At 37.2% G+C, this 27,327-nt stretch overlaps 1 protein-coding gene across 1 annotated transcript in view; it reads right to left on the bottom strand.

Moving 5' to 3' along the window:
- LOC139718291 (bifunctional epoxide hydrolase 2-like) overlaps positions 1-27,327 on the bottom strand; it is a 78,108-nt gene that overhangs the window by 8,820 nt on the left and 41,961 nt on the right. Inside the window, exons 4-13 of the mRNA XM_071629775.1 lie at positions 24,876-25,066; positions 23,094-23,216; positions 20,091-20,159; positions 9,689-9,784; positions 8,945-9,023; positions 8,022-8,056; positions 6,144-6,170; positions 5,853-5,938; positions 3,189-3,306; positions 2,144-2,218 (exon numbers count right to left, since the gene is read on the bottom strand). Coding sequence (XP_071485876.1) covers positions 2,144-2,218; positions 3,189-3,306; positions 5,853-5,938; positions 6,144-6,170; positions 8,022-8,056; positions 8,945-9,023; positions 9,689-9,784; positions 20,091-20,159; positions 23,094-23,216; positions 24,876-25,066 — 899 coding nt within the window. The remainder of the gene's footprint in view (positions 1-2,143; positions 2,219-3,188; positions 3,307-5,852; positions 5,939-6,143; positions 6,171-8,021; positions 8,057-8,944; positions 9,024-9,688; positions 9,785-20,090; positions 20,160-23,093; positions 23,217-24,875; positions 25,067-27,327) is intronic.

Raw genomic sequence — 27,327 nt, 5'->3', positions numbered from 1 at the left:
GTACAAATTTTGCCTGGAAAAGAATTACCAAGAACTTTTCAACACAATACATGTTCAAAAGAAGCCATCTGGTTCATACATAATTTACTCGACACAGTGATTTATAGGGGCCTACTTATCACTGTCCACGTACTCGAACAGTTTTCGCTAAAGATACAAGTATGTTCACAAGACTGCAAACAGTAGAATGATTTTCCCCTTAACATAATAACAGACTACTACATCTCTTAAAATGTCTTCAAACGTAAATTAAAGTCATGCCTCTTAAATGATTACTCTCGGTCGACGAATGAGGTCCTCGTCTGCATGTCATTGTCGATCTCGTCAGTGTGAATGGGCCGTCCGTTGAGCGGTCTGCCGTCACGTTGTCAGTATTCTCTTCGTCACCATCACTCTCCACTTTGTATCAGTCTGACAGGGCGCTTCAACATCTCCGATGACACCAGTTGACTATTTGGAGTTTTGTAATTGCACTCCAAATTGGCGTAAACCAAAGTTTCGTCTTGTCGTGACTCAAAGTTTTTCCTAATGTCCTGCTGCTCGCCGGTTCAGTCATGACAGATCCTCATCACATTCACAGCGTAGGTAGTCGATGGTGCATTCAACGTCAATAAAGATTACTTGGTTGACTTGCAGGGGAGGGGGGGGGGGGCATGATGTACCAAGAAAGGGGAACTCCTGACTGTATCTCAGTGGTCTTCAACTATTCTCAGAGTTCCTCAAAATTCCAAAATACTCTGCAGCCTCACTACATAGCGTGAAGCCGCTCCCACTGTGCTTGCCACTCTAACTGATTTTTCGGCTGAGACATATTTTTTTTATAACTAATTTACTTACAAACTTCCTTTACCTAAAGCATTTCATTGGCTCAATCTTATATTGGGGTGTGGTGTTCACTAGAAATTAATTCCTTACCGGTCAAATGTTCAATTTGCTCCTCCTATTCGTTTCTGTGAAAACTCAATTTTCTATGATTCATCTCAATTTCTGATTAACTCGCCCACTGTCTTTTAGTTTCTTCATTCACTTGTTCTCTGTAACCCCTGGTAAAGACTTTATTGTTTCTTGGATATCAAAATGATAACCCAGATGAATATTAGTGTCCTTATGGCAACCAACGTCATCATTGTTCAGTTCAGTTCAGTTCAGTTCAGTTTTTATTTCTGCATTTCAAAATCAATACAAATCAACAAATCAACAAAATACTTACATAGTCATTTACACAGCTAATATTCGTGACGTTTGGATCTTACATGCATTTTCTTTTTTTCAAGAACGAATATCATATATGAAAGGAAGCAATAGGAAATGATAAAAATGAAATGCAGGGGACCATCATCATAAGCTAAGCTTGACGAGGAAGGTGGCCCCAGGTAAAGAGATACATGCTTGTTTTGCACATCGTAACCGTGTTTATCATTAACTAATAACATCTCAGATCAATATTACGGTATTTTGAGGTCATTGACCTCTAAAGGTCATCAGAGGTCAAAGGTAGAATCCTGTCAATGTCCTGTGGAATCGGAAGATTTGTAGTACAAATGCATATTTAGTGCAGCGTAACCAAGATCTAAGCCTATCATTCACAAACGCCTCCAAATATCAATATTCTGATATTCAAAGTTCATTGACCTCTGGAGGTCATCAGAGGTCAAATCAGACTTACCTCCCGATCTTAAAATGAATCTTATGGTATGTACTAACACTGGTGAAAGTTTCATACTTTATTCAAATTTTGCACGATTCTCGATCATGATTTTGAGGGCTTAACCGCTCTACTATTATAACCTTCACGGAAAAGACCTGATCGATCCATGATTTGATTAACTTTTTAGTGTTGAGATAACACGAGCTTAAGGCTTAAAGTTATCGTTGGATAATATTCATACCAACGTATTCTCGAAGAATTTGACGAGCACAATGTGATTAGTGTGCCTGAGTTTAAAGTTTTTTTCCTGCTACATTTAGTTAACGAGATCAAAGTTATCACCAGTTTCATTTCCTAGTCAGAACAAAACAGAGGAAAAGTGCTGATAGAAAAACATGTATCTAACGTATCTACGTATTTGTCATTTTAACAGATTCAGTTAACTGTTCTTACTTTTTAACTTCGTTGAACCTGAATTTAATGCTAACAACTCACCACGATGTGTGAAGGGTTGACCGCAATGTCGAAGAATCGTTCTGCGTGACTGCAAGTACTGAATTTTACTCCGACCTATAAGATTTGATTGAAACAAATAATACACAACTCAAACAAAAAATGTAGAATCTTTTGTTTTTCTATTTTCTACCTGCTAAAAAAAAAAGTAAATGAAATTGAGCTGTAGCAATGTCATCTTGCGAATTTGACCCTATATGAAGTACGCATTCTCCAAAAGTGATCCTCTTGGCACAACAGAAATCAGTTAACCCTCTCTGTGCCAGTGAGTTCATTGTGCACTGATTTCACACACCAACCAATGGACAAGAAATCAATGTGGCACACTGAGGATTAATATTGTCAACGGAAGAAAAAAAATTGCACGTCACATTTTAAAGTCGATGGGAATATGAACATCTTAATTTTTGTTTGATCTAAATCTATTGTCGATTTCCAAATAACAGGGAGCATTTTCGTCTCACTTTTGTTTTCATTATCATGGTTTCTTTTTTAAAGGTGCATTCCAGACGACTTTTCATATTATTTCATATCATGTAGTACATAAATCAACTGATCCATGTACAGATTCGTGGAATATATTTTGGTCCTTGAGCAGAGAAAAACAATACTGTGAAAATATCTTTAAAAATTATACTGAACAGTGTTGATGACATAGGAGCCTCACATAATTCAGAAATGTAGGGGCAGTGTAATTCTATTACAATACTGCTTGTTTGACAAGTTCACCTGTGTAGAATCCATGCATACCTTCTTCTTTTGCTCTGCTTCCTTGAGCCCCAACTCATGCATTCTCATGGTGAAGCTGCCATGTCATCATCCTTGTTCATTGCAATTTGTTGTAAATTTTGAAAACATTCTTATTCCTCATCCCAATCACTACATATTCTGAAACTCTGTACTTGGCATGACTATAGTTGTTCAATTGTAAAAGTCTGAAAATCATCCGGAGGTCTCCTTTAAGGTGCTGATATCTTTGATGAATTCTAGGAGTATAAACACGACAACACACTGAGGATAGACTCACCGCTTGAGGGCGGTGTTTGGTGCACGAACCACACCGTGCCAGCACAGACTTTTGGCGGTAACACAACCAGGCCGCAATGCCTTCCGTGGGAGGTGACGTGTGGATACCGACTACGGCTCTGTGTCGAGATAAAAAAGGAAGAAAAATTAACAAAATACATGACGTCACCTTCTAACTATCCATAATAATCCGACAGCTGAAAACTCAACCTCCTTAAGATCAACAAAAACCATTCATGTTCATTATTAAACACGATAGATCATCTACAGTATGCACGCCAGTCCTTCTCGACAAAGGCTTCTCCGAATAACCAGAACTTTGCCTTCATACAGTCCGTACTCTAAAAGCAACAATTGATGCATGTAAAATGGGTCTAATTCTGGTTATTCATTTAATTAGCATGGAATGAATGAAAGTAGTTATACATGAATTTGAAAACAATGTTAAGTTGGCCCTCTTCTGAACTTCACATGTCCGAGAGCGCCAATTACATCACCAGTAATGATATATCCATAAAAGGCTGCTTGGATGATTAAATGAAACCAAAGGCCAAAGATAAAAGTGGATTAAGTGAAAGCAGCAATATTAGTTGAGCACATCAGTGAAAGTCTGAGGAAAATCAAACAATCCGTTCAATACTTATGACTTTCTAAAATGTCGGTGCCTACACCGGTAGATAAGGAAACTTCCATGCACAATTTCTTTTTTTTTAATGAAAAGTACACATTCCATCGACTTTTTACTGAGACATGTTTAGGGTAATGTTATTCCTCATGTTCTCTGAAAGAGGTAAGTCAAGTGCTCTTTTATGATTATGCTAGAGAGGGAAAACATTGAATCTTCTCTATATTGTTGTCCACACAATCATGATATCTACTGCAGAAATCGTCTTATCCTGCGACGACCGCACCGAAGCTTGAAAAATGCGTAACTTTTGAATGGATCGTCCGATTTTCCTCAAACATTCACTGATCATGTGTTCCACTAACATTGCTGCTTTCACTCAATCCACATCTATATTTAGGGTTTTTTATTTCCTTTAAAGGTATACTTTCACGCTGTCAATCGCTCACCTATTGCAAGGACCTATACTGCAACGATATTTCGACCTGTCTCCTTGGTTCATAAGACCTAAAGCAGCTCAGCGCTCTATCATGGTTCCAAGTCACTATTAAATATACCGTCATGTCTGACCAAGTATGCTAATTATATACCGTTATGTCCGACCCAGTATGCTACTCATACTCATGTTACTTATACTTATGCTACTTATGTCATGACCCAGTAAACTAGCCAATAATTATGTCTGACCTGTTAAGTTTTAGTGACCAGCTCGACCGGGGAACACACATCAATAACATCATTGCAAATACGTAATATAATTTGTACTGTTGAGAGGACTGGCCTTGACTATCCTGCTTGCTATATGCTGGTTCTTTTTTTCTAATACCAACTGTAATGTTCTTCAACTTTTGACTATTTAATGTCTGTTATCGATGTTATTGTTTATTGTTTGGTAAATAAATTTCAATTTCAATTTCAAATTCAAATTCAATTTCTATTTCTATTTCTATTTCGTTTGCCACCCAGAGGGAGTAATGTCATTAAAGGTGCTGATACGATTCAGGAAATGAATTTATGATAAAACAAAAGGAAGGTGAGATGAGTTTTGTTTCATCTTTCGATCGAAATGTAGGCATTTCGTTTCTGGGATCTATACTATAGGTCGAAATTCACCTGTCTCTTATAAAGCAAATCAAAACGAAACAAAACAAACAAAATAAAAAACAACATTGTAGGTCAATTCACAATGTTGCGGTAGATTAAACGCAAGTTTTATATTGATTACATTTTGACGAAACTATATAGAGTGTCATTGAGTGTGTAATTACCCGTGAAGCAAATTCATAATCATAATGGCATGCTAGGTTGCGTTGCGAAGGCCGTGAGGCATATTTTTATAAGGAGTATCGAGTTACGTTATTATTGAAAGCGGTCACCACCGTCAAATTTTATCGCTTTAGCGCAATACCTAGATTTAATGAAAAAAAAAAAGCTTTTCTTTGCTGTTGCGTGCAAGTGCAAGTCCAATGACCCAAAAAAGGTGACAGACTTAAGACTGATGTGATTTCCGTGTAGGCCTATATATTTCAATGTCCCCATCGGTATGAAGAACACAGAAGTACTACGACATCTGCTAGACTTACGCATTACCGCGATAAAGTTCTACCTTTGACCGTAGCAATCCTCTCCTTCGTGCGTGTGCAGACAAAAAAAAAACTTCTGGCAGTTTGGTTACGTTCCTCTCCCTCATGAGCCGTAAAATTCTTATCAGCATCCTCCTCTGCCGCAGTCCAATTTCTTCCTTTATTCTTATTTTTAAAACCCCAGAGCAAAACGCTGCAGGATTGGTTTAGCTTTTGCGTCAATCATTCGTATGTACACATTTATGATGCCATTTTTTTTTTTGCTCTGTTTGTTTAGCTATTGTTTATAGCCATTTTTCTGCTGCTTCAACATTTTTTCATTTTTTATTTATTTATTTATTTATTTATTCTTTTTTTTTGGGGGGGGGGAGGAATTTGTTTTAGTCTTTGCGTTTTACCGCTGCGATAGCATTAAAAAAACAGTAACAACAATATGAAGAAGTAATCTTTTAGTCACCTCACTCTGTCGGTGTTGTGATTAGCGAAAGTCCATGCGAAGGCCGCCCCCATTCCTCTGCCGACCAGAGTGACTTGCGCCAGGCCCTGTGTGCCAAAGTGGGGAGGACAAGGAATAGAAGTCAGGTGTTGTTTATGAGAGTAACTTCTTTTTATCAATCCAGCAGTATTGCATCTTTATGCCAAATATCTATTTCAATAGATATCCATTCAATTTACATAATCCCTGCGAACACATATAATTATCATCATCAAAAAAGAAATATCACAAAATAACATGAAGTATACTCACAAGCGCCTCCAGGAATTCCCTCGTGTCCTGCAGAGATCATGATTTGGAGGGATAAAAAAGAGAGAGAGAGAGAGAGAGAGAAAAAAAAATCTTCTGAATGTTGGAGAAGACTCATGATTATTGGATTTTAAATGGCAAGGACTAGTTTTCTTTATAGCATGATGCAACATAATACCAAGGGTTCATGTTTTCACAGATGATTGTTATGTCGAGTCCGATTTCAAGAAATGACTTGGTGAACTGGATTGAATTCAAAACTTTTGAGTAAAGTTCAATAAGATAATAGGGGCCCACACTCTACAAGCATTGACTTTTTAGTGGGTCCCTTCGTTTTTTTTTCACACAGTACAACTATTGCAATGTATCACTGCTGTTAGTTTTTGTTTTCTCTGTACAAATTGTATGCATTGTTTTTTGTGACTCAAGTAAGTGAGATTTATGTTTATATATTGTGGAAAAAACGAATAAATTTGAACATGAACTTGAACTTGAAGGTACACAATCAATAGATTTACTGATCACATTGGCATAGTGGATTACTCTTGACTTTCAAACGGAGGACCCGAGTTCGAGATTTGCAAAGTGCTTAGGCCGACGTCCATGGACGGGATGTTATTAGCCCAGGGCCCCGTTTCACAAAACTTGTCATCAGTGACAAGTTGTCATAGTTGTGATAAGCTACTGAAATCCTTGCATCTGATTGGCTGAGAGCAAATTTGTCATAGAAATGTGGCTGTTGTCACTAACGGTCCCATGGTGTCCCTCTCAACCCAGGTGTAAAATGGATATATCTGGCAATATTTCTGATAGAGGCTACCCTGGATAAAACTATGATGATAATGATGATGATTTTTATAATAACAATAACAATAATATTGATGAAAATGATAATAATAATAATAATAATAATAATAATAATAATAATAATAATAATAATAATAATAATGATAATAATGATAATAATAATAATAATAATAATAACGATTATCATTATTATTATTATTATTATTATTATTATTATTATTATTATTGTTATCATCATCATCATCATCATCATCAGCATCAGCATCAGCATCATCATCATCATCATCATCAGCATCAGCATCAGCATCATCATCATCGTCGTAATTATCATTATCTTCCCTGTTCTGAACCATGAAATCATAAAATCCTGAGCATCTACCTTCTATTTTCGTATCAAACATAGCTTTCAAGTTTTGTGCTCTCTTTGTTTTTATCTGATCATTTATTATCATTATCATAATCGCAATTATTGGGGGTCGTTCATATCGCGGCCATCGCTTATGTACAGGGTTGGGAGATGCGTGAAATCTACCAGCGTGCAACGTGTGCAATGAAGGAACAATAACCGAATTTTATGGCGAGTTTCCGTTGACATTGGAACTCTTTGGAGACAGCACCCAAGCTCGGCCTGCGTCGAGCTCCCGGCTCTGTCCGGGCCGGAAATTGGCTCGTTACCCCGGCGAGGAAACGGCCGCTGCTTGCTGAATTTCTCTTTCAACCGCAAGACAAACATGATTAAGAAGTTTTCGTGGTCCCTGCAACCCTGCAATGTCCCTAGATTTTATGACAAATCCACAATTCCTAACAGTATGTTCCCCCTCATCTTGTATCACTTTGAAGATCATTCGCACGTTTACCCATTGTGAAAACCCTACTGATACCATGATGTGAATTGAGCGTCCACAAAGAAAGCGACACTGGCTTGAAAACAAGGACTTACGAACTGCTTTCCTAATTACCTCCCCCGTATAGATTGGATATACCACCTTGAATAGACATCTGACTGTCTTCTATGAGTCCTCTCACAAAATCCCTAGTAATGTAGACGAATTATCTATAAATTATAGTACTCACCCGACAAAGAATCTGTAATTTGTACTGCTCGAAATCTGTACAAAAGAAATGAAAATGAAAGAATATCGCGATATAGCTATGGTTGCAACATGACCAGTGCTACTATATAATCACGTTTGACAATTTTTTACAAGACGTACATTCGATTTCGAGAAACCGTGAGTAAAATATGTTCGTCACGTAAAGGTGTTCACTCGTTGTTCATAAGAAAACGGACTGAAAATTTATTTTCGCCGTAGATTCTGTAGAAGGGATGATTTTCCCGGGCAATGTCCCCCACAGAGTAATGCCTTTCATTTTACAGACTCTTCGCACATCACTCAATGCAAACTTTTAAAAAGAAACATGCGACTTTCAAGTTGCCGAGGTAATTTTGCCTCAAGTATTTCTTTAATCTATTTTGCATCAGGCCATATCCTTCAGAGAATTTGTTTGTTTGTTTGTTTGTTGCCACAGAAACGATTTTAAATGTCTTGAACAGGAAGGGTAGAAAACAACAACGAAGACATAGGAATGACTGAATTCATCGCGACTGTTCAAGAGCGTGTCTTCTTTTACATTTTCAAATTATGACTCAAAGACTCGTAAGACTCCGAAGACTCGTTATGTCCATAGATAGACGGATATACCATCCGGGGGCATCTTTAGATCCCGCCTCATATCTGTTATCTGAATTCGGGGGGAAAAGACATCATGGGTATTTGTGGCCCTGTGCATTAACGTTCAAGGTATACGGAAACATGATAATGCGTACGACTCACGTAGGCAGGGAAATACATGACATTCGTTTGCCACTTATACCAATATATGCGTACATTACATTTGTATGCAGATATAGATTATAATATACACATAGAATATACAGAGAAGATATGATTATAAGAATATATTCTCCGCGCATATGTAATGAATTAAGTGCATACCTGCAGGTTTACTACTCTCGCCGAATCCCTTGAGGTCCAGTGCTATGGCTCGGAAACCACACAAGGCCAGGAGGGGGAGCTACGCAGAAGAACAGAACAAGATAAGAAAACGTCACGTATAGATTTTAAAAATCATATTTATTTCGTATAGTCTATTATCATAGTATTTTAAAAAAGAGCCTATACTTGGAGTGGATATTTCTTCTTCTTCTTCTTCTTCTTCTTCTTCTTCTTCTTCTTCTTCTTCTTCTTCTTTTTGCAGTAGTGAATTGGTATTTCTTTTTCTTCAGTTTACTTTTGGCTTATTACACCTACCCTTTATTACGCAGTGTTTTTGTTTATTCATTCATTCATAAATATATTGAAATATATACTCATATGCCTCTAACATAAACATACGAATATGAATTTTCACAAAAGAAATAAATGCATATCTAAACTTTACAATGAACAATAAACGAAATTTATAAGTTTGCAAAATATTTTGAGTGTTGTAATTGGGGAGTAGTGCTAAAGAAGCAGTGCTTCTAGGGTGCATTCATCCCAAACATAATAACATCAGTGGCGTAAATGAATTCTCGAAAGCAACATCGGCTTAGGAGAGTACACAGTCTTTACTTTCACATCTTATGTACGCAAATTCGACTGTCGTCACACTTCGATTTAATAGCTTTGATTTCCATTCATCACGTGATTTCGAAAAGAAGTTTGAGCATTTGGGATTTTTAGGAGTACATGTATTACCTGATTTCTCCATGAGGCACAAGTGTCGGGAATGTCATGGAATAGCAGCACAGGTGGACCGCTCCCCAGCTCCGTGAAATGGAACCTAACATTGCTCTAGAAACACAGGGCAGAAAGAAACAAAAATACAACTAGATTGAAATAGAACTAGTATATTGTCATAAAATGCCACAGATAGTTGTACAGTATATGACCTTCTTAACGTGTATGCGTATGTACAGTATGTCCCCCCAAAAAATTGCAATCAGATTTTCGCATTGACACCCAATATGATTAAATTGTCTAAATGCTACTTCAGGGTCTTGAATATAACATTTTAGCTCTCTTTTGCAGAAAACCCCATTCAATTCGGTTAAGCGGTCACAGAGAAATGTGGATTGTTGTAAAGCATTATCATGAGTCTGATTCTTCCAAGTTCAGCACTTCGATGATCTTGTGTGTGAATACAATCACTGACAATATACAGAACTTGGAGGGAAGAGATTCCCGACATCCTCTACAAAACTCCTCATTTCTCTTTGACCACTGAAGCAAATCGAATGGGGTTTTCTGTAAGATGTGGGCAATGAGTTATAGTTTCATACCCTGAATTTGTATTTAGATTGATTCAATATTTTTAAAGATATCATTGCAGAGGGTCCCGTTGTATTTTTGGGGACATATACGGTATTTGTTCAAAATCTAATGTGTCAGTCTCAAGTGCCAGTTTGTTTCTATTGCTGTTTTTCTTTTTAATTCAATCAGCAAAGATGGCTGGCTACTTCACACACAGACGTATTAGGTGATTAACACCGAAAGGTGAGGAAGACTCTTAGATGAAAACTGAGCTAATGCGGCGTCGCGTCCTTGCAGAGAGCTCGTCCTCACCCTTCTGTTGCCCTCAAACGACGATATATGCGCACGTTTTGCTCTAAATTCCTTCACTCATCTGTCGCCATGGCAACGGTCACGTGGACGCGCACTTGCACGTTCGATAGTCCAAATCCCAATTAAGCTCTATCTAATCCCACACCTGTTCTCGTACGAACATCGCAGACGTAAATCTGCAAGCTGCCTTTTCGCTCTCTATTCTTTTTTTCCTTTCTACGCCTCATGTACACATCGCTATGATATCCTTCTTGAAGTAGAGCATATTATTCGCGCCCTTGGTCAGTGCCAAGCCAGATCGAGCAGGTGGAATGCAGACTTCATTGAACAACCTCTGATTTTTTTTAAAAAGTTTTATTGATTCATTTTCTTCTTTTCTCGGGGGGGGGGGGGGTAGGGTTTCATATTGCCAAAGACATTTTGGCGCAATGTGTCAGGTTGGGAAAGTACAAGTGACAATGGGCAGGAAACGTCCTGTAGCAAATAATTTAAATATTTTTTAATTTTAAATATTTCCCAGGGTGGAAGGTATAGAGCACAAACAAATAGAAAATGGGAGGCATTTTCTCAAAATAGGCAAAAAGTAGGAAGTTACGAAATTTCAAGATTTTGTATGTTTCCACAGAACAAAGACATTACAATTACAGTCGTAGAAGAACACGTGCAAATAAAACGAAGCTTTGTTTTCTTGGCTACATTTTTGATGCGTACAAATTAGATTTAGTCAAGATTTAATGTCGGGAAGGTCAATGGGAAATTAAATTTTGTGAGGCCATTCGATTATCAACTCGCCTAATTTGCATATCTGTCTGCGACCAATGCACCGTGATTACACATAGTAAACCTTTAAAATGTTATAACATATTTCATGCATACTACTTTTTACAAAGCAAAAGTTTGTGCCATCCTAACTCATGCAGTGAAAAACGTGCCAAAACGAACCGAAAACAAGTTTTCAATGTTTCATGTGAGTGAGACCCCTGGCCTTTGTCCAAAATACATTTTCAATTTGCCATCTTAGTCACTCGATAGTGAAAGTAATTTTTGCTGAAGATTCATTATTGGCTAAGAGCATAACTTTCTGGTTGTTTCCTTGCTGCGCCCTTGTTGATAGGCATTCTCCTATAAAGCTTATGACATCTTTGATAGTTAAACTCTATTACAATACGTGATAAAAAGAAGGTATGTAGGTGTTCAACAGCCATGTCAACTTCAATCACTGGAAATTATATAAAACAGGTCTTGCGCTTCGGACCCTACTAGGCCCCTGTTGACTGCGCCCTCCACGAGCAAAACGAAAATGCGGCACACCACCAAGGGTTAAAGTCACTGAATACAATTCTTCTCGTTTAAGAACAGTGCTTAAAGGATAACCTCTGACGATTTTTCAGACTTTTGCATTTGAACATCTATAAATTGGTTATGCTGGGTACAGAGCTAGAGAATTTACAGTGATTGGGATAAGTAATAAAAATAATTCCAAAATTCATAACAAATCACAGTGAACAAGGGTGATGACAGAGCAACTTTACCATGCACGAGAATGCATGAATGAGTGCTAATACTCATGGAAGCAGAACAAAAGAAGAAACATGCACGGATTCTAAACGACTGAGCTTGTTAAGCAAGTGGTCTTGTAATGATATTACTTTGGTACATTACAGGAATATGTGAGTTTCCTATATGTCATTATCCTTGTTCAGTGTAATTTGTTTCGAAATTTTTTAAGAGTATTTTTTTTTCTTCTCAAGGACCACAACATATTTCACAAATTTATCCATGGCACTATCGATTTATGTACTACATGATGTAAAATTATGGAAGTCGTCTGGAATGCCCTTTGTATGTCATTAAACGAGATGACGTCTAGTTAGATGATAAACTACGTAAGTTTTATTATAGAAGCTTCTCAATGCCATGTGATGTAATCTAGCTTTTTCGACATGAACGGAAAATCGTAATGAAAGTGGGGAGGTAACGGGACGAGACAAGACAAATGCGCTGTGTGGCAAGCAATGACCGTGAGGACTTAATTAATCACACGGATGTTACATAATCTGTCCTGTGAATCACGTGTCACAAGGCCTGCTACAAACTCTCACTGCTCTCCTCATCTACTACGTTATTGTGGCACAACACAAAATACTAGAAAGTGGATCATTAGTCTCTTCTCAGTAACATCTGGAAGGTTTGGTTTTTAGGTTAAAGGGATGGTACAGTATTGGTGGAGATGAAAATTGGGCTTTTAACTTTTTGCGAGATACCAAGAAAACAAATATGATATAGTACAGAGCATACCATTTTAAGAGGAATTCAAAGTTTATTTGATGAAAATCGGGTTTGGAATGACTGAAACATCCAAAAACAAAGTAAAACAAAGCGATCGTTGTTAAGTGTGGGTCCCACACTTTATTAGAATTGCCCTTTTTGGGATATCTCAGCCATTTCAAAACCAATTTTCATCAAATAAATGATGAATTCCTCATAGAATTACATGCTCTTTCATATTTCATAAGAGGTTCCTCATTATCTCACCAAAAAAAAAATGTTAGAAACCTGAAATTAGGTCTCAACCAAAACTATACTATCCCTTTAAAGAGTGTGCACAGTTCTGGTCGATGTGAAGATTTAGATTTTAACGTTTTGCGAGATATTCAGAAACCACTCTATGAAATGTCAAAGAGCATGCAATTATAAGGGGTATCAAAAGTTTATTTGATGAAAATCGGATTTAAATAGGCTGAGATATCCAAAAACAAGGTGAAACAAAGAGGTCTTAATAAAAGGCGTGGCCTGTAGTCTTTTATTATTATAACTTTTTTGATATCTCAGTCATTTGAAAACTAATTTTTATCAAATAAACGTTGAATCCTTCTTAAAATGACATGCTCTTTCATATTTCATAAGAGGTTTCTCATTATCTCACTTAGGAATGTAAAAAAACATGAATCCCCACCTCAACCAGTACTGTACAGCCTCTTTAAATTACTCTACACCAATTTGAAGTTGACTTTCATTTAATATAAAATACAATGAAACCTTACTACCAAATCGATATAGAAGTTCCAGCAAAATGGTCGTTTTAATTTGCAAGCAATAGGGACCTCATTTGGGCATCACAGCATCGGTGGCTTTGTCAACGCCTGTGACTACCCCCCCCCCCCCCCCGTTAAATTGACAAATATATATATATATATATATATATATATATATATATATATATATATATATATACATATATATATACAGCCGAATGTAAAGAGAACACTCCACATCACGTGTTCTCAACACATTAAATGAGGCATAAGATATTCATCGGCTCAGGGACCTCCCTGATCAGCTCAGTGATCTTGCTGATATCCTGGCTGTCCTGTCAAAATAGTAAACAGATGATGTCTTCAGCGTCAGTAATTGCGTAAGAAATGCTCATGGTCATCACCTACATAACATTGCAGTAGAATTCTCTGGTCGGTGGATTTGTTTGTTCGTTTGTTTGTTTGTTTGCTTGCTTGCTTTTAGTTGTTTTTGTTCCTATATCACAATGTTTTATCATAATCCTTCGTCGCTTTTTAAAGATGCAGTCGTTGAACCGTCAACTTATCCCCCAAAAGACGAATGTCAATTACAATGACTAAACTGTTGTTGCATGCATAACATTCTTTTGCCTTCCAAACATTTTTTTTTATATAACTCTGTCTGCTACTTGAAAGCCTGTACAAGCTCGCCATAGCTAGGGATTTTCTTTTTTTTTTTCATTTATTCATAAGAACAGAAATTCCTGAAGGAATGCTAAAATATCTTCAAGTCAAGACGGTTTATAGATCAACTTTGTGGTATTAAGTTGAAGATTGAAAGACGCTGACCAAAGTGATTTTCACGATCTAAAGCAAGTGGAAATCCGCCTTTCTTGAATCCGGCTTGGTTAAGCAGGTAAAAATTGTTCGCACCTGGCAGATCCTCGGGGAACATTGCACGAGGACATCGTTCCATGCCCCCTCCCCCTTATTTTTTTTCGAACAACAACAACAACAAAAGGAATTCTCTTCAATTAATTTGCTAAGACATAAGGAGTCATTAAAACGCACAGCGTTATTGGCAATTTTCACTGACGAAAAAATGGGTGAGTGCCTCTGACTAAGAATTAACCTGTAGTAAATCTGAAAGAAATTACATGACTCAGCTTCGAATGAAAAGGGGATTTTGGACAGTATCCGACGATCGTTCGTTCATTTATACTGGTACATGTTCGTGTATATATCAATGACAAAAGCCGATATAATCAACAGTTTGCAAAGCGTATATAACCGTTTTGAAAGCTAGTTGCTTAAGTGTGCTATGCACATGTCCAAACAATAACCAATGACAAAAAAGAGGGTTCGAGATGGGTATATCTACTATTTTTCTAAAGTTGTGTTTAAGTTTGTTGCCATGCTAAGTTGAAAAAATTGGGATTGGATTCAATTTCTATAGGTTAGACTGAATTTAGCCCAACTCTTCCTTTTTATTCATATCATTCGGAAACATACCTCTTTTCATGTCAATAATGACAAAACATCACAAAACATCATTTCATTACATTACTCGAACATAGATTGCGACAATATCTCATTCACAACTACCCAATCACGTCTATATGATGGAATATTATCTGAAAAAAACCCCGCTTACAATCTTAACAGAGAAGTTGAATGTAAGATGATAAACTTTGAAGTTATTGCTAGGCCTATAATTTCAATGGACCGTCGTTCTGTAATCGGCATCAATCAGTCGACACAATCTTTCTTCAGATGAGTCCCAACTGAACTTGTCGCGGACGCGGCTGGATTTCGAGAGTCGGGAGGGTTTTACAGGCCTTTCCAACTGGTATTCGAGGAGAAGAAGTGGACAGACAGCACTCGTCATGCAGGTCTGCTATCAATTTGGAAAAGTTCGCTTCCTATCATGTATTAAAGTCCAGCGTCAAGTATCAACCTTCTCTGTATTAATGTCCACGTATAAAGATATGAATACAACAGATAGTTAGATAGACAGATAGACAGAAAGATGGGGAGGCAGAGATAGAGAGAGATATCCTACTGCGTTATCTGTCCTGGTGATATGGGACTCATGGTCACTGAGGACGTGACAAAGCGCATGAGCGAGTTTCTTTAACCCTCGACAAACTTTTTTTATAGCTCGTATAGCTAAATTCTACAAGGGAACGTCCTCACTGACCGGTAAACGGCCAGGGAGGGGTGTTGTATGATGAGAAACTTGTCACAAGTTGAATTTTGGAAAAAGCTGTGCTTGCACTCTTGAAACGAGGTTTCAGAATATACGGTGGATCTTTCGTGCACCATCACTAAATCACAGACATTGTATAAGAGGCACTAAAGTAATGATAGGTGACGTTGTTGATGATAAAGATTATGATAATGATAATGACAACGATAATGATTACGGTATTTCTACTATACTAATGATGAGGATAATGATAATGATAATGATAATGATAATGATAATGATAATGATAATGATAATGATAATGACAGAATACTGATACGAATACGAATACTAATACTAAAACTAATACTAATGTTATTACTAATACTAATACTACTATCAATACTAATACTAATACTTATATAATACTAATAGTAGTACTCATACTTATACTCATACTACTACTTATACATGTACTTATACTAATACTAAGGATAACTATCATTATCATTATCATCACTACTACAATATGTAAAAAGAGAAGTAAAAGTATGATAAGTCGTGTTACCAAAGAATGTCAAGCATTTCAGGTGCAACAAAATGGGATATGAAAATAAAGAAAAAACAGATTTTCAAGACGTTATATCTATCACTTTCTTGTTCATGGAAAATTGATTATAAAGTGCTTTAGATATTTCTTGCAATTCTCATAATAGACATTTTACTGATATTCACAAATTCAAATAGGTGGAGGTATACATACGCGAAAGTTAGGAATGCTGGTTTTAAGATAGTAACTGCAAATTAGTGACTGACGATGGTGGATTCCGACACAAAATCCATTGAAGAATCAGAAGGCAAGGCATATTTTCTTTTAAAATTGGAGGGACCGTATTTGTTTATAGAGTTAGATGGCATGGAGGGCATAGAGATCGGTCCTTAAGAACCCTTGTGTTTCAGCAGGAAGAAACAAACAAACAAACAAACAAACGAAAATTTCAGGATGAGAAATGAAACATATCACCTGGAAACCAAACATGAATCATGTCAAATATTGCGAAGTGAGTGTGTTTTCTTTTTGTTTTCAATTTATTTTTTTACTGAACAGATTTGTTGTATTAAATGTTTGTTTTCAATACGCGTCTCCATAGGAAATTATCTACAGGTGTGAGATATGTATCTCAAAGCCAGGGACATTTTCACGGTGGGAAAAGATTCCTTTTGTATGGAGGCACGGTTGGTAACGTGGGAGAGAGCAGTAGGCAAGGTATTGGCTTTATCCACCTTTGGAAGGGGAGGGGTGTATGCCTTCTCCATAAGATATGCATTAGGTCATTGCAGGTTGCCTCTACATAATGAAAGATATAGGTGTATATCAAAGTGGTATGCCCTGTAGATATAGCTCTAGAAGTTGCACTGAATGAAAATAATTACGTGATATATGCAGCTGAAGTTATCTATATCTAACATGCTTCCACACGTTCAGTCATTTTCAGTTATGAATTTTGTCAGCTGTATCTAGGACAAAGCTTGGTTTTATTCAAGAGAAAGCAAAGTGGTTATGCAAGATCGAATCTTCTTCAGAAATATATAAAAATGAAATGAATGATATGAATATGGAACACATATCCTTGAATTTTTTGGAGTGAGGCATTTTGAAAGTGGTGTGATGGAGGTTAGGACACTTGTCAGAATTTTGTCTAGGAAATATGACATGATTCCAATGGAATTGTTATGATGACTCAATGATAATGACTAACAAATCAGCTAGAATTTCGACTTATCCTAAAACCTGTATTCTGTATTCTCAACTATTGAAGATGATTCAGAGCTTTCTCAAACGACAGACGTGTGATAGTAGTGACTAGTATAATTAATGATAGTAATGATTGGAGACAATTATATTGTTCATCTAAATATAGTGATCCACAATTTACAAGCTCTGTTTGTCAGTAGACAACTCTTTTCCATCATTGCATTTAATTTTCTGTCATCCTTGTAAAGTATTATATTGTTTCTCCTATCGTCCAATTCATTTGGTATATCATATTTTGTGATATACTTAAAAATGATTCAACTTTTGTCTCACAAAATCTTAAAGTGTGATTGTAAAATATGTGCTTATAGTATTAAGTATTACCTTTTTTGTGTGATAGAAATCAAGTATATCTGACTTGCATGCATCGCGAACTGTAAACTATTCCGCAGGAATGTTAACCTCAACCTCTTACACGCCCTATACTCCTTGAACGAAGTACAACCCGCGTACTTGCAAAGAACGTCCTCACAGTCTATATAACCATGGTCTAAGCAAGGAGGTTTGGTCTAAGCAAGTCCCTGCGCTGATGGTAATCTCGTTAACCCTTATTCCCCCCTCGTCGTGTCAATTCATTTCTGTTTTTCTGTTAAGTTCGCAGCGGTGCATGAGGTCGTTATTTTGACATCAACCTAAATCGCTACACACTGACTATATCCATCCACCCTCTGAATTCTATAAATACAATCTGTCTACACAATATCATAAAGTACGATATAATTGCTCTGCATGTTCCGTTTCCCCATGCCAGGGCAAAACGCTAATGAGCCACCCCATCCCTAGCGTGGTGCGGAACTCCCGTTCAAAAGCCATTGAGGTTTTTCTCTCTTGTAATGGGGGAAGAAAAAAAAAAACTTGGCCGGTTCGGGCAGCAAGTTCACAGTCGCCATATTCAGGAAGAGGGCCTGATTTGAGCAGTCTTTCCACCACCTGATCATTATCAAGGCCGCAGTGAAAGACGAAATTAAATTATTATCAAACAATCGGCAAGCAGTGACAAGAAAAAAATGGGCAAGTAAAAGAGAGAGATAAAAAAAAAAAGAACGGGCTGCAACTCAGCTTACCACATCGTTTGGCTAGGCGCAGCGAAACGACTTTGAGAAAACAGTAATCATGCCTCGCTTCTCTCGTTAAACTGCAGCTATGCCGGTTTTCTACATTCAACAAACTAGTCGGCAGATTCACAGTGTTTTGTATCAAAGCTTGCCGCACAAGATTAAAAAAAAAAGAAAGAGAAATGAAGATAAAACCTTACTAACAATTGCTGGATGAAGAATGTCTCGAGAGACTCTTCTAAGAAAAGAAAATACTCTGAATAGTATATTCATATGTTCATGGAATAATGAATGGTGACGCCACAATACTCTTTATGAGCGATGAGCGGCCATGAAAAAAATAATAGCCATGTACAACACGCACGCACACGCACGCACGCACACACACACACACACACACACACATACACACACACACACACACACACACGCACAGAGTGAAAAACAGGATCTTATTCTAAAAGTTAGTGTGAGGAGATAGCTTCATATAGATAAACATAATTTAGCGAAGAAATAAACGACATCATCGCATTATTTTTAGGACGATGACCCTTCAAACTAATGAGAAAATTTTGTATCCCATTCATGCTCACGTGCTGTCAGATAAAATGTTCAGAGGGGGAAAAATCCATGTTATCCTCCAAAAAATCAGTACGTCAGGAAGGCCAAAATTATGTCATTATTGTTTCTAAGTTATAATTTATCATCTTTTGTAACATCAATTTATCCACTCAGTCTTTTATCTCTCTAAATTTTTGTCTTATCTCATTTCACTATCTCTGCTATAATTTCCACGGTATCCAAGGAATTCTCTGTTCATGGTGAATCAGAAGAATACATGAACCCTTAGCAACTCTGAGGTAGGTAAAATCCTCGTCACCAACACAGCGTTTCAACAACAACAAACAAACAAACAACAACCCACTACTACCACCACCACCACCAACAACAACAACAACAACAACAATACTGCAACTCAAGAGTGCCGCGTGTAGCATTATTGTCTCTTTCCTAGCCCTGCTTCTAGCTACTGTTAGTCTGGCTTCCAGACCATCTGCTTTTGCTATTTTTTTTTAATTCAATTCAGTTCAATTCAATAGTTTATTAATTTCCATCATAAAAAAAGAAAAAGAGAACATGATTCAAAGCGGTACAAGTTGTCGATCTGTCTTTCATTCGTCTGATAAGGGCAGTTTTTTTTTTCAAATACAATATAAAGCATATGCACAAATGATGTCATTAAAAAAAAAGTACTTCTCAGAATATTAACGCCCTCTAACAAGGAAAGAAGCAGAAGGCTGAGGTGGATGGTCCTGCCCAGTGGTCCTGCCGAAGGCATGCTGAAGGCAAAGGCGGCGGCCACTTCGTCGCCACGGAGGGCGCAATTTGTGGAAGGGACTTAAATTGGCAGAGGGTCTGGAAACTAGACTAAGCTACTGTATACTTTCATCCAATAGCTTACCCTGGTAGTGACGTAGGCGTGCGTGATTCGGTCTACATCTGCAGCGATGGGTCCCGCCAGCGTACACACCTGCAGAGGGGCAGATTTCAATCAGAGAAGAAAGAATGACCCCTTGTCGTGAACCCAGTAAACTTCGAAGGGGGGAAAACTCGAGGCGGGAAATCGAGGATTAATTCCTCACTGACTTGAAATTCGATCCCATCCAATAATGAAGAGAGGATGAAAAGAAGAAAGTGGCGAGCAATGATGGTTATAAAAAAAGGGGGAGAAGAAGAAGAAAAAAGATTGCATACTAATGCCCGATAAGCGATCTCAAGATCGACCGTGTAGATTAATATGTCAAGTTGTTTAAGGTCAACGTTCATCCCTAGTTGGGCAATCTTCCGTTCTGGATGTCGTCAAAGAACAAAGAATTGGATGAAGAATAAAGGTTGACATGTTGAAACAATGACCAGGGGGTAAAGCCTCGTTCCCCTTCTCTCCATCCCCATCCCCCCTCTCTCCCCCTCTCTTTCTCCTGTCCTGCAAACCCCATCTGATTGAGTCCCCCCAAATAAATTCCGAACATAAGTTATATACCCTTGGCCTACTCGGCATACGAGGACAGTCTCGTCGCATTACGTCTTGGTTTCTGTCCATGCTTTTGTATTGGCATATTTATATGATATTATACACCCTTATGAAATATATATGTACGTAGCATGATCGTCATTATCAAGTCATGTAATTGTGTGTCTAGACAAAGATTGCTTAAACTATGGGAATATCTACAACCGTTTGATTAACGACCTTCGACACACTACACACAAAGTTGTCCTGATCTATAATTCGTCATTAATTCGTCCTTTTCCTTCACTTATTACATTATGCGACCGCCGCCTATTAGTCGTAATCTGATGACCAAGAACGTGGAGAATCCCCTAAATCCTCCCTTCTTTTAATCTCCCTCAATGAATAATAACGTTCTGACTGATGACGGATATCCGAGGAATTGAAAAGCTTAGGAAAACGATTTATTCTTAAAGGGATCCGAGATAAATACGATATTATGCGTGTCTATCCAGTCATGCTAACAACATTTCCATTATAACTAAGATGAAGTGGATATGCTACACCCCGATCCAATGAAGTCTTTTCCTTCGGTTTTCTTTCTTTCAGGGTCATCACATAATGACTGAATGACTACATTGTTGGTCAAATCCCGTCACGCTAGACGAAGCTGTTATCCTCCCTGGTTCTGCCTTGGCTTAATTTCATTGTTTTAACTCGAGGTTAAAGGGGATGACTAGTAACTGATCTGTGGGAATCAGTGGGAATGCTGGGAGATGACTGTTCCAATTCTTGTGGGATTCATTTAAGAGTACATTATACACTTGTATATATCTATTGTTGTGTGAAAGTTATTTGCTTCAGAATGGTCTCATATTCAAGTAATGTGCAGTTTAATGCCCCGTCACTGACCAGGGACGCTTACCTGGAAACATTAAACTGCACATTACTTGAATATGAGACCATTCTGAAGCAAACAATTTCCACACAACAATAGATATATAATGTACTCTTCAATGAATCCCACAAGGATTGGAACAATCATCCTCCAGCATTCCCACTGATTCCCATTGATCAGTTAGTAGCCATCCCCTTTAAAATCTTCTTTTCCCTTTGTTGTTGTTGTTGTTGTTCCTTCAGTAACCCCCAATAATAACAAACAAAACAAAACACAAAAATAAGAGAACTAAAAAGATGCCGTATTGCCTCCATGCCTTTTATCCGAGTCAAGCAAACTGCTACAGATGAAGCAAAGTTAACACGGTCTCCTTCACCTGTACCTTGAAATACGATCTGTTCTTGTATACACGTAATAATATCTAAAGGAAGTAAATAAGTATTCTTATATTGATATTACATTTGTACAAGTTGACTAAATAAAACAGACTGACTCACAAAGTGAAGATATGACAGGGTTTCTTTGAAGCACGAAATAAGATGCAAAGAACGTGAGGCGAATCCGCCTTTAAGAAAAGCGTATTGCGGGCTAATTGTGACTGTAAAACCGTATTGTACGTGACATGACTGCTAGTTGCATGGTAGCATCTCAATGTTCGTCTCAATCACACGTCGCATTAAAGGGATTATATCATGTCTAGGAGAGGAGTTAATCATGTCTCATTCAATCTTCCGCTATACGTGACGAGGTGCAACAGTGAGTGAGCGAATGACTTACAAACGGAGTGCAGAATACTCTAACCTTTCTCTCTTTTTCCCCACCCCTTCTCTCTCTTCTGATATCAAACATGAGTGTTACTTTACAAATTCACATCAACAGGTATCTATGAGTTATAGACTAAGCATGCAGAACAATCCCTTTATATTATTATTATCATTATTATTATTTCGTTTTATTAAACACACTTTTCGAAGCGCAGTTAATATCCGCTACCTTCACGTCGAATAAAAAATAAGGGAAAATATAAATCTACATACTCATAATCTATACACACATAGAAAATAATCACATTAGAATATCGAAGATATTTTTGTTGTCCATAAAAAGTAGCTGTTGATTATATTTTTTCGTTTTAAAATCTGGTATAATACCATTCAAAACTACTGAGTTAACTTTGTTTTATGCAGTAACAATTTATTTGAACACAGCAAAACTCATCCGTGTTGAGAAATCTTGTGCCATGTAATTCCCTGATTTCTAAAGGAACCGAAGGCAAATTTCATGCAACTATTATGTCACGTATGTAATTTAAAGGAAAGCATGTTGTTTTAGCAAATGAAAATGACAACATCAATTAAATCCCCTTATTATTGCAACTTAATGTTGTTGTTGTTGTTGTTGTTGTTGTTGTTGTTATAGTCGATGTAAACTTTTCTTTTTAATGCATGGAAATGAAGTGTGTCTCATTGACCTGTATATTGTAATTTCATCAGCACTTCAATAGAAACTATTGGTACCTTTGGATCGGAAAACCAACAAACAAACTTTCCACTTACGTTCACACCAGTCATCATCTTCAGTTGCTGCAGAGCTCCGTGCGTTTCTTCCACGAGAATAGTGGACATCCCCAGGGCCTCGGCCGCTCTCGTGTTCACTTGTGAGTCATCCAAGAACAGGGCCTTTGAAAGAAGAGCATAGAAATCTTAATTTCATTTCATTCCATTTCATTCCATTATATTTCATTTCGGTTCATTTCCTTTCATTACATTACATTTTATTTCGATTCATTTCATTTCATTTCCTTTCATTCTATTTTGTTTCATTTCATTTTATTCTATTTCATTTCATTTCATTCTATTTCATTTCATTTCATTTCATTTCATTTCATTTCATGTCATGTCATGTCATGTCATGTCATGTCATGTCATGTCATGTCATGTTAAGTCATGTCATGTCATGTCAAGTCATGTCATGTCATGTCATGTCACGTCATGTCACGTCACGTCATTTCATTTCATAGAGAGGAAGAAAGAAAAGAAGAGAAAAGGGAACGATGTAAAGAAAGAAAGAAAGAAATAGGCGTTATCGGAGGATTAGGGATGACAGAGCTCACAGATGCGTATTTCCCAATTAAGCTAGGACTCTCCCAGATTAATTTGTGCCCAATGAAGTTTTCAAAGTGTTTTATTTAGTGGGACATGGTTACCACCTTGTGATTAATTGAGCGCTTCCAGCTCGGATCAAGATTGCACCAATTCGAGACTTTTCATGATTTTATCAAGAAACGTACGTGATGGAAGAAACGCTCGTTGAGATTAGAAAAGGATGATTTTTATCACCCCTTAATGAACTCATTTGACTGTCCGAGAGATACATTGCTCTCCGATAAAAGTCAAGAAAGTAAAAAATGAACATGAATAAGATTCTCAATCCGTAATCCCAACAAGCAAATTATACTCAAATATCAGGCACACGTAGGAGTTGTGGAATAAGAAATGATATTACACTCGCCTGACGAGAACACGTATACAATCAACTTTCATGCTTTATTCACATCCGATTTACAAGTATAACTTGCAATATTCATGACATTGTTTTGCGTCATAGACTATAGTTATACAATGTGTGTTGAAATTAAATCAGCAACTCCAGAGAGGTTTGCGAGGCACTTGTTTGAGACCAACAGTTTAGGACTTTCAGAAATACCCGAGAATTTAAAAGTAACTATCAGAATATTCTATAATCATGTGATTATGTGACCGATATTACTGCAAAGCAAAAACATGTGACACTTAACAATTGGATATACAGGGTGGCCCAGAAAGAACGGAACACCTGAGATCTTTAATTTCAGCAATATTGTTGCAAATATGTCATTTGTAGATGAAACAAAAACCCAGCTTTAGTGCTTCAAAATAGTTCTAAAATGTGAGTTAGCGATAGAAACAAGCAATGCTAAAAAAAAAAATGAATCAGTATAGGCAATGTTAAGTATTGTTAAATATACTAAATGTGAACAATATTTCAATAAAATGTTTCTAGACTAAACCATCTATAGTTATGGTTTATTGAGAAAAGTACTTATTTCTCCCTATATTTTAGGCTTTATTGCGAAATGTTCATATGGTAGGATGTTTTATGATACAACTGACCTACTCATATGCATCAAATGTGATATCTCGAACATTCTTAAAATTACTGCTCCCAATAGTAAACAGCTTTAAGTATTTTCTCCACGAAAGATCTGTACGGTTGTGCTTGCTTTAATTGAATGCATGCTCGTGTTGTTCATTATGTGTGTTTGGTCGTTATGACAATTTGTTCTTTTTCATCAATACCTGATTTGCTTCTGTGCCGAGTCGCGACAGAGCTTCGTCGAATATCCTCGGGTCCGGCTTTCGGATTCCGAGTCGACACGACTCCACGAACTCGTCGAAGTAGAAGCCGAGCGCCGTGAGTCCTCGGGCTCCGTAGCCTCGGTTCAAGGAATCGTCGATGTAATTATTGGTGAGTGCGCACGTCTTGAAACCTGTACAAAAAATAGATGAATGATGATAAACAAATAAAGATGATGAAAGCAGTAAATCAATCAGTGACAAAATGACCATATAACATTATTTATGTGAGGAAAAAACAACATAAATATGGCAGATGCCGAAACAGCTTTTAGAATATCACTTATTTCACTTGAGAGTTCTTACACAGTGATAAACCTGTCACAGTTGACTTCATTCACAGACATGTCATGTATTTTCTCTCCATAACGAAAGCAGTGTTTATTGTCATGATTGTTTCTTTCTGAAACGAAATACAGATTGAGTTTGACACAGCGAAAGTCAGTTTTTTTATGAGCACGTCCTCTTTCTCAAAACTCTCTAGATTTATTTTCAATTATTCTTTCAGTAACAACAACATGGGAATTTGCAGAAAATTCAGGAGAGAATACTTAGGTTATATAGTGCTATAATTTACTACTTTTTGGGGGTGGGGGTGGGGGATGAGTTTGATGATGACAAATATTTCCTAGATTTTGCTACGACACAACACGAACTCTCACTGTAATGCCAAAGGTGCGGTGAGTTCGACTCAACAACTATGGACAAAAAGTTGCAACAAAATTGGGATTTCACCTGACCCCATAAGCAATCGAAAATTCACTTATCAAAGAATAATCATTCACCGGGAACGTTACAAACTGAATTTCCCTTCCCGTTTCAGACCGGTGCGCGCCCGTGAACTTGCCATGCCACCCACGAATCATCTAGACGAAAATTCCCCATGGTTTTATTTACTCTGCATATCTGGGAGCTTTGCTCCGCATAATTGGTGTCGTGGGGATAAGTAAAGGAAACATGCCATGCGTGGATTACGCGGCTCAAATATCCATTGCCTATTCGAAACTTCGAAAGATGTTGTAAAAGTCTTGTCTTCTCTATCCTTCATCATCCCCTCCCCATCCTGTCTCTTCACTCCAACCAAGCCCCCCTCCCTCCACTTCTCCCCCACCCCTAAAAAGTCAACAAGAAGTAGAGAACAAGAAATATATGAAGAGTATAATGAAAAAAGTGCATGAGCTCACAATCGGAACTAAACACTGTCAAAGAAGAAGCTGAGGTTGAATGTGACATCATATTTCCACCTGGCCCCCATGTACACTTCGAAGTGGCTATCGTATTTCAAACTAAAAGCACTGCTATCGAATGACCGAATTCACTTTCAGCTACCCCCCCCCCCCATCTCTCTACCTATCTACCTATCTATCTATCTATCTATCTATCTATCTATCTATCTTTCTATCCATGCATTCTCTCTCACTCTGAAGCTTTGCAGGTTATATTCTGAGCGGAGCATTGAGGGGACAGTTTCTCGAGAAGAAGGAACAACTTGCCGACACTACCTCGACATCGGAATAAGGTCCTTTACCTTTAAAATACCGAAATTTGTTTTAACATGCTTTTACTCGAGAAATACGTATTTTTGACAGTCTATTGTGTCACGTAAACAAACGAGCTGAAATTTAGGTTGTGAAAATAATCAAATATGAATGCATGCATGGAGAATGAATTAATTCCTTTCTTTATTCATTCATTAATAATAAATGAATGAATAAATTAATGAATGAATTAACTAATTAATTAATCAATTAATATCAATGGATGAATGTCAGAGTCAATATATAAGTGAGGTACACCTTAAAGATTTGATTTCTTTTTTCAATTCAATTCAATAGTTTATTTATTTCCATCATCACAAAGAAAAGAAAAGAAAAAGTTGACATAATCCAAAGTGATACAATTTTTTTTTTCATTTCTCTTACACTCGTCCGATAAAGGATTTTTTTTCAATACAATATAAATTATACACGAATGATGTCGTAAAAAAGAAACAATGCACTTTGTCATGGCAACAAAAATAGTAAATAATCACAATGATGGAAAACAGTGTTCCACTAAAAAAGCCACGCTTGTAAAACGTGGAACACTGGAACAAAACAACAACAGCACCAATTTGTTATACCAATAAGACATATTCATTTTAAATTCTTCTATATACTATTGTACATTTTACTCAATGATATAATGATGTTGATACTATAAACAATACTTACTAGGATTTTAGGATGCAAACGTATAAACTATATAACATATCACATTTGTGGCACAGACACTATGGGGCCAGGTGTGCCAGGAAAATTGAACGGAAAGGAAGATATGCAATCGGCCACAAAAAACATAACGACGACAACAACAACAACAATAACACAATACACAGAAACAACAAAATTTGAGG

Source organism: Diadema antillarum, unplaced genomic scaffold (genome assembly GCF_040938485.1).
Source record: "Diadema antillarum isolate AM-2024a unplaced genomic scaffold, OU_Dant_1.0 scf00000092, whole genome shotgun sequence".
NCBI lineage: Eukaryota > Metazoa > Echinodermata > Echinoidea > Diadematoida > Diadematidae > Diadema > Diadema antillarum.
The sequence above is the reverse complement of the archived record's forward strand: the minus strand, read 5'-3'. Positions and strand labels throughout refer to the sequence as shown.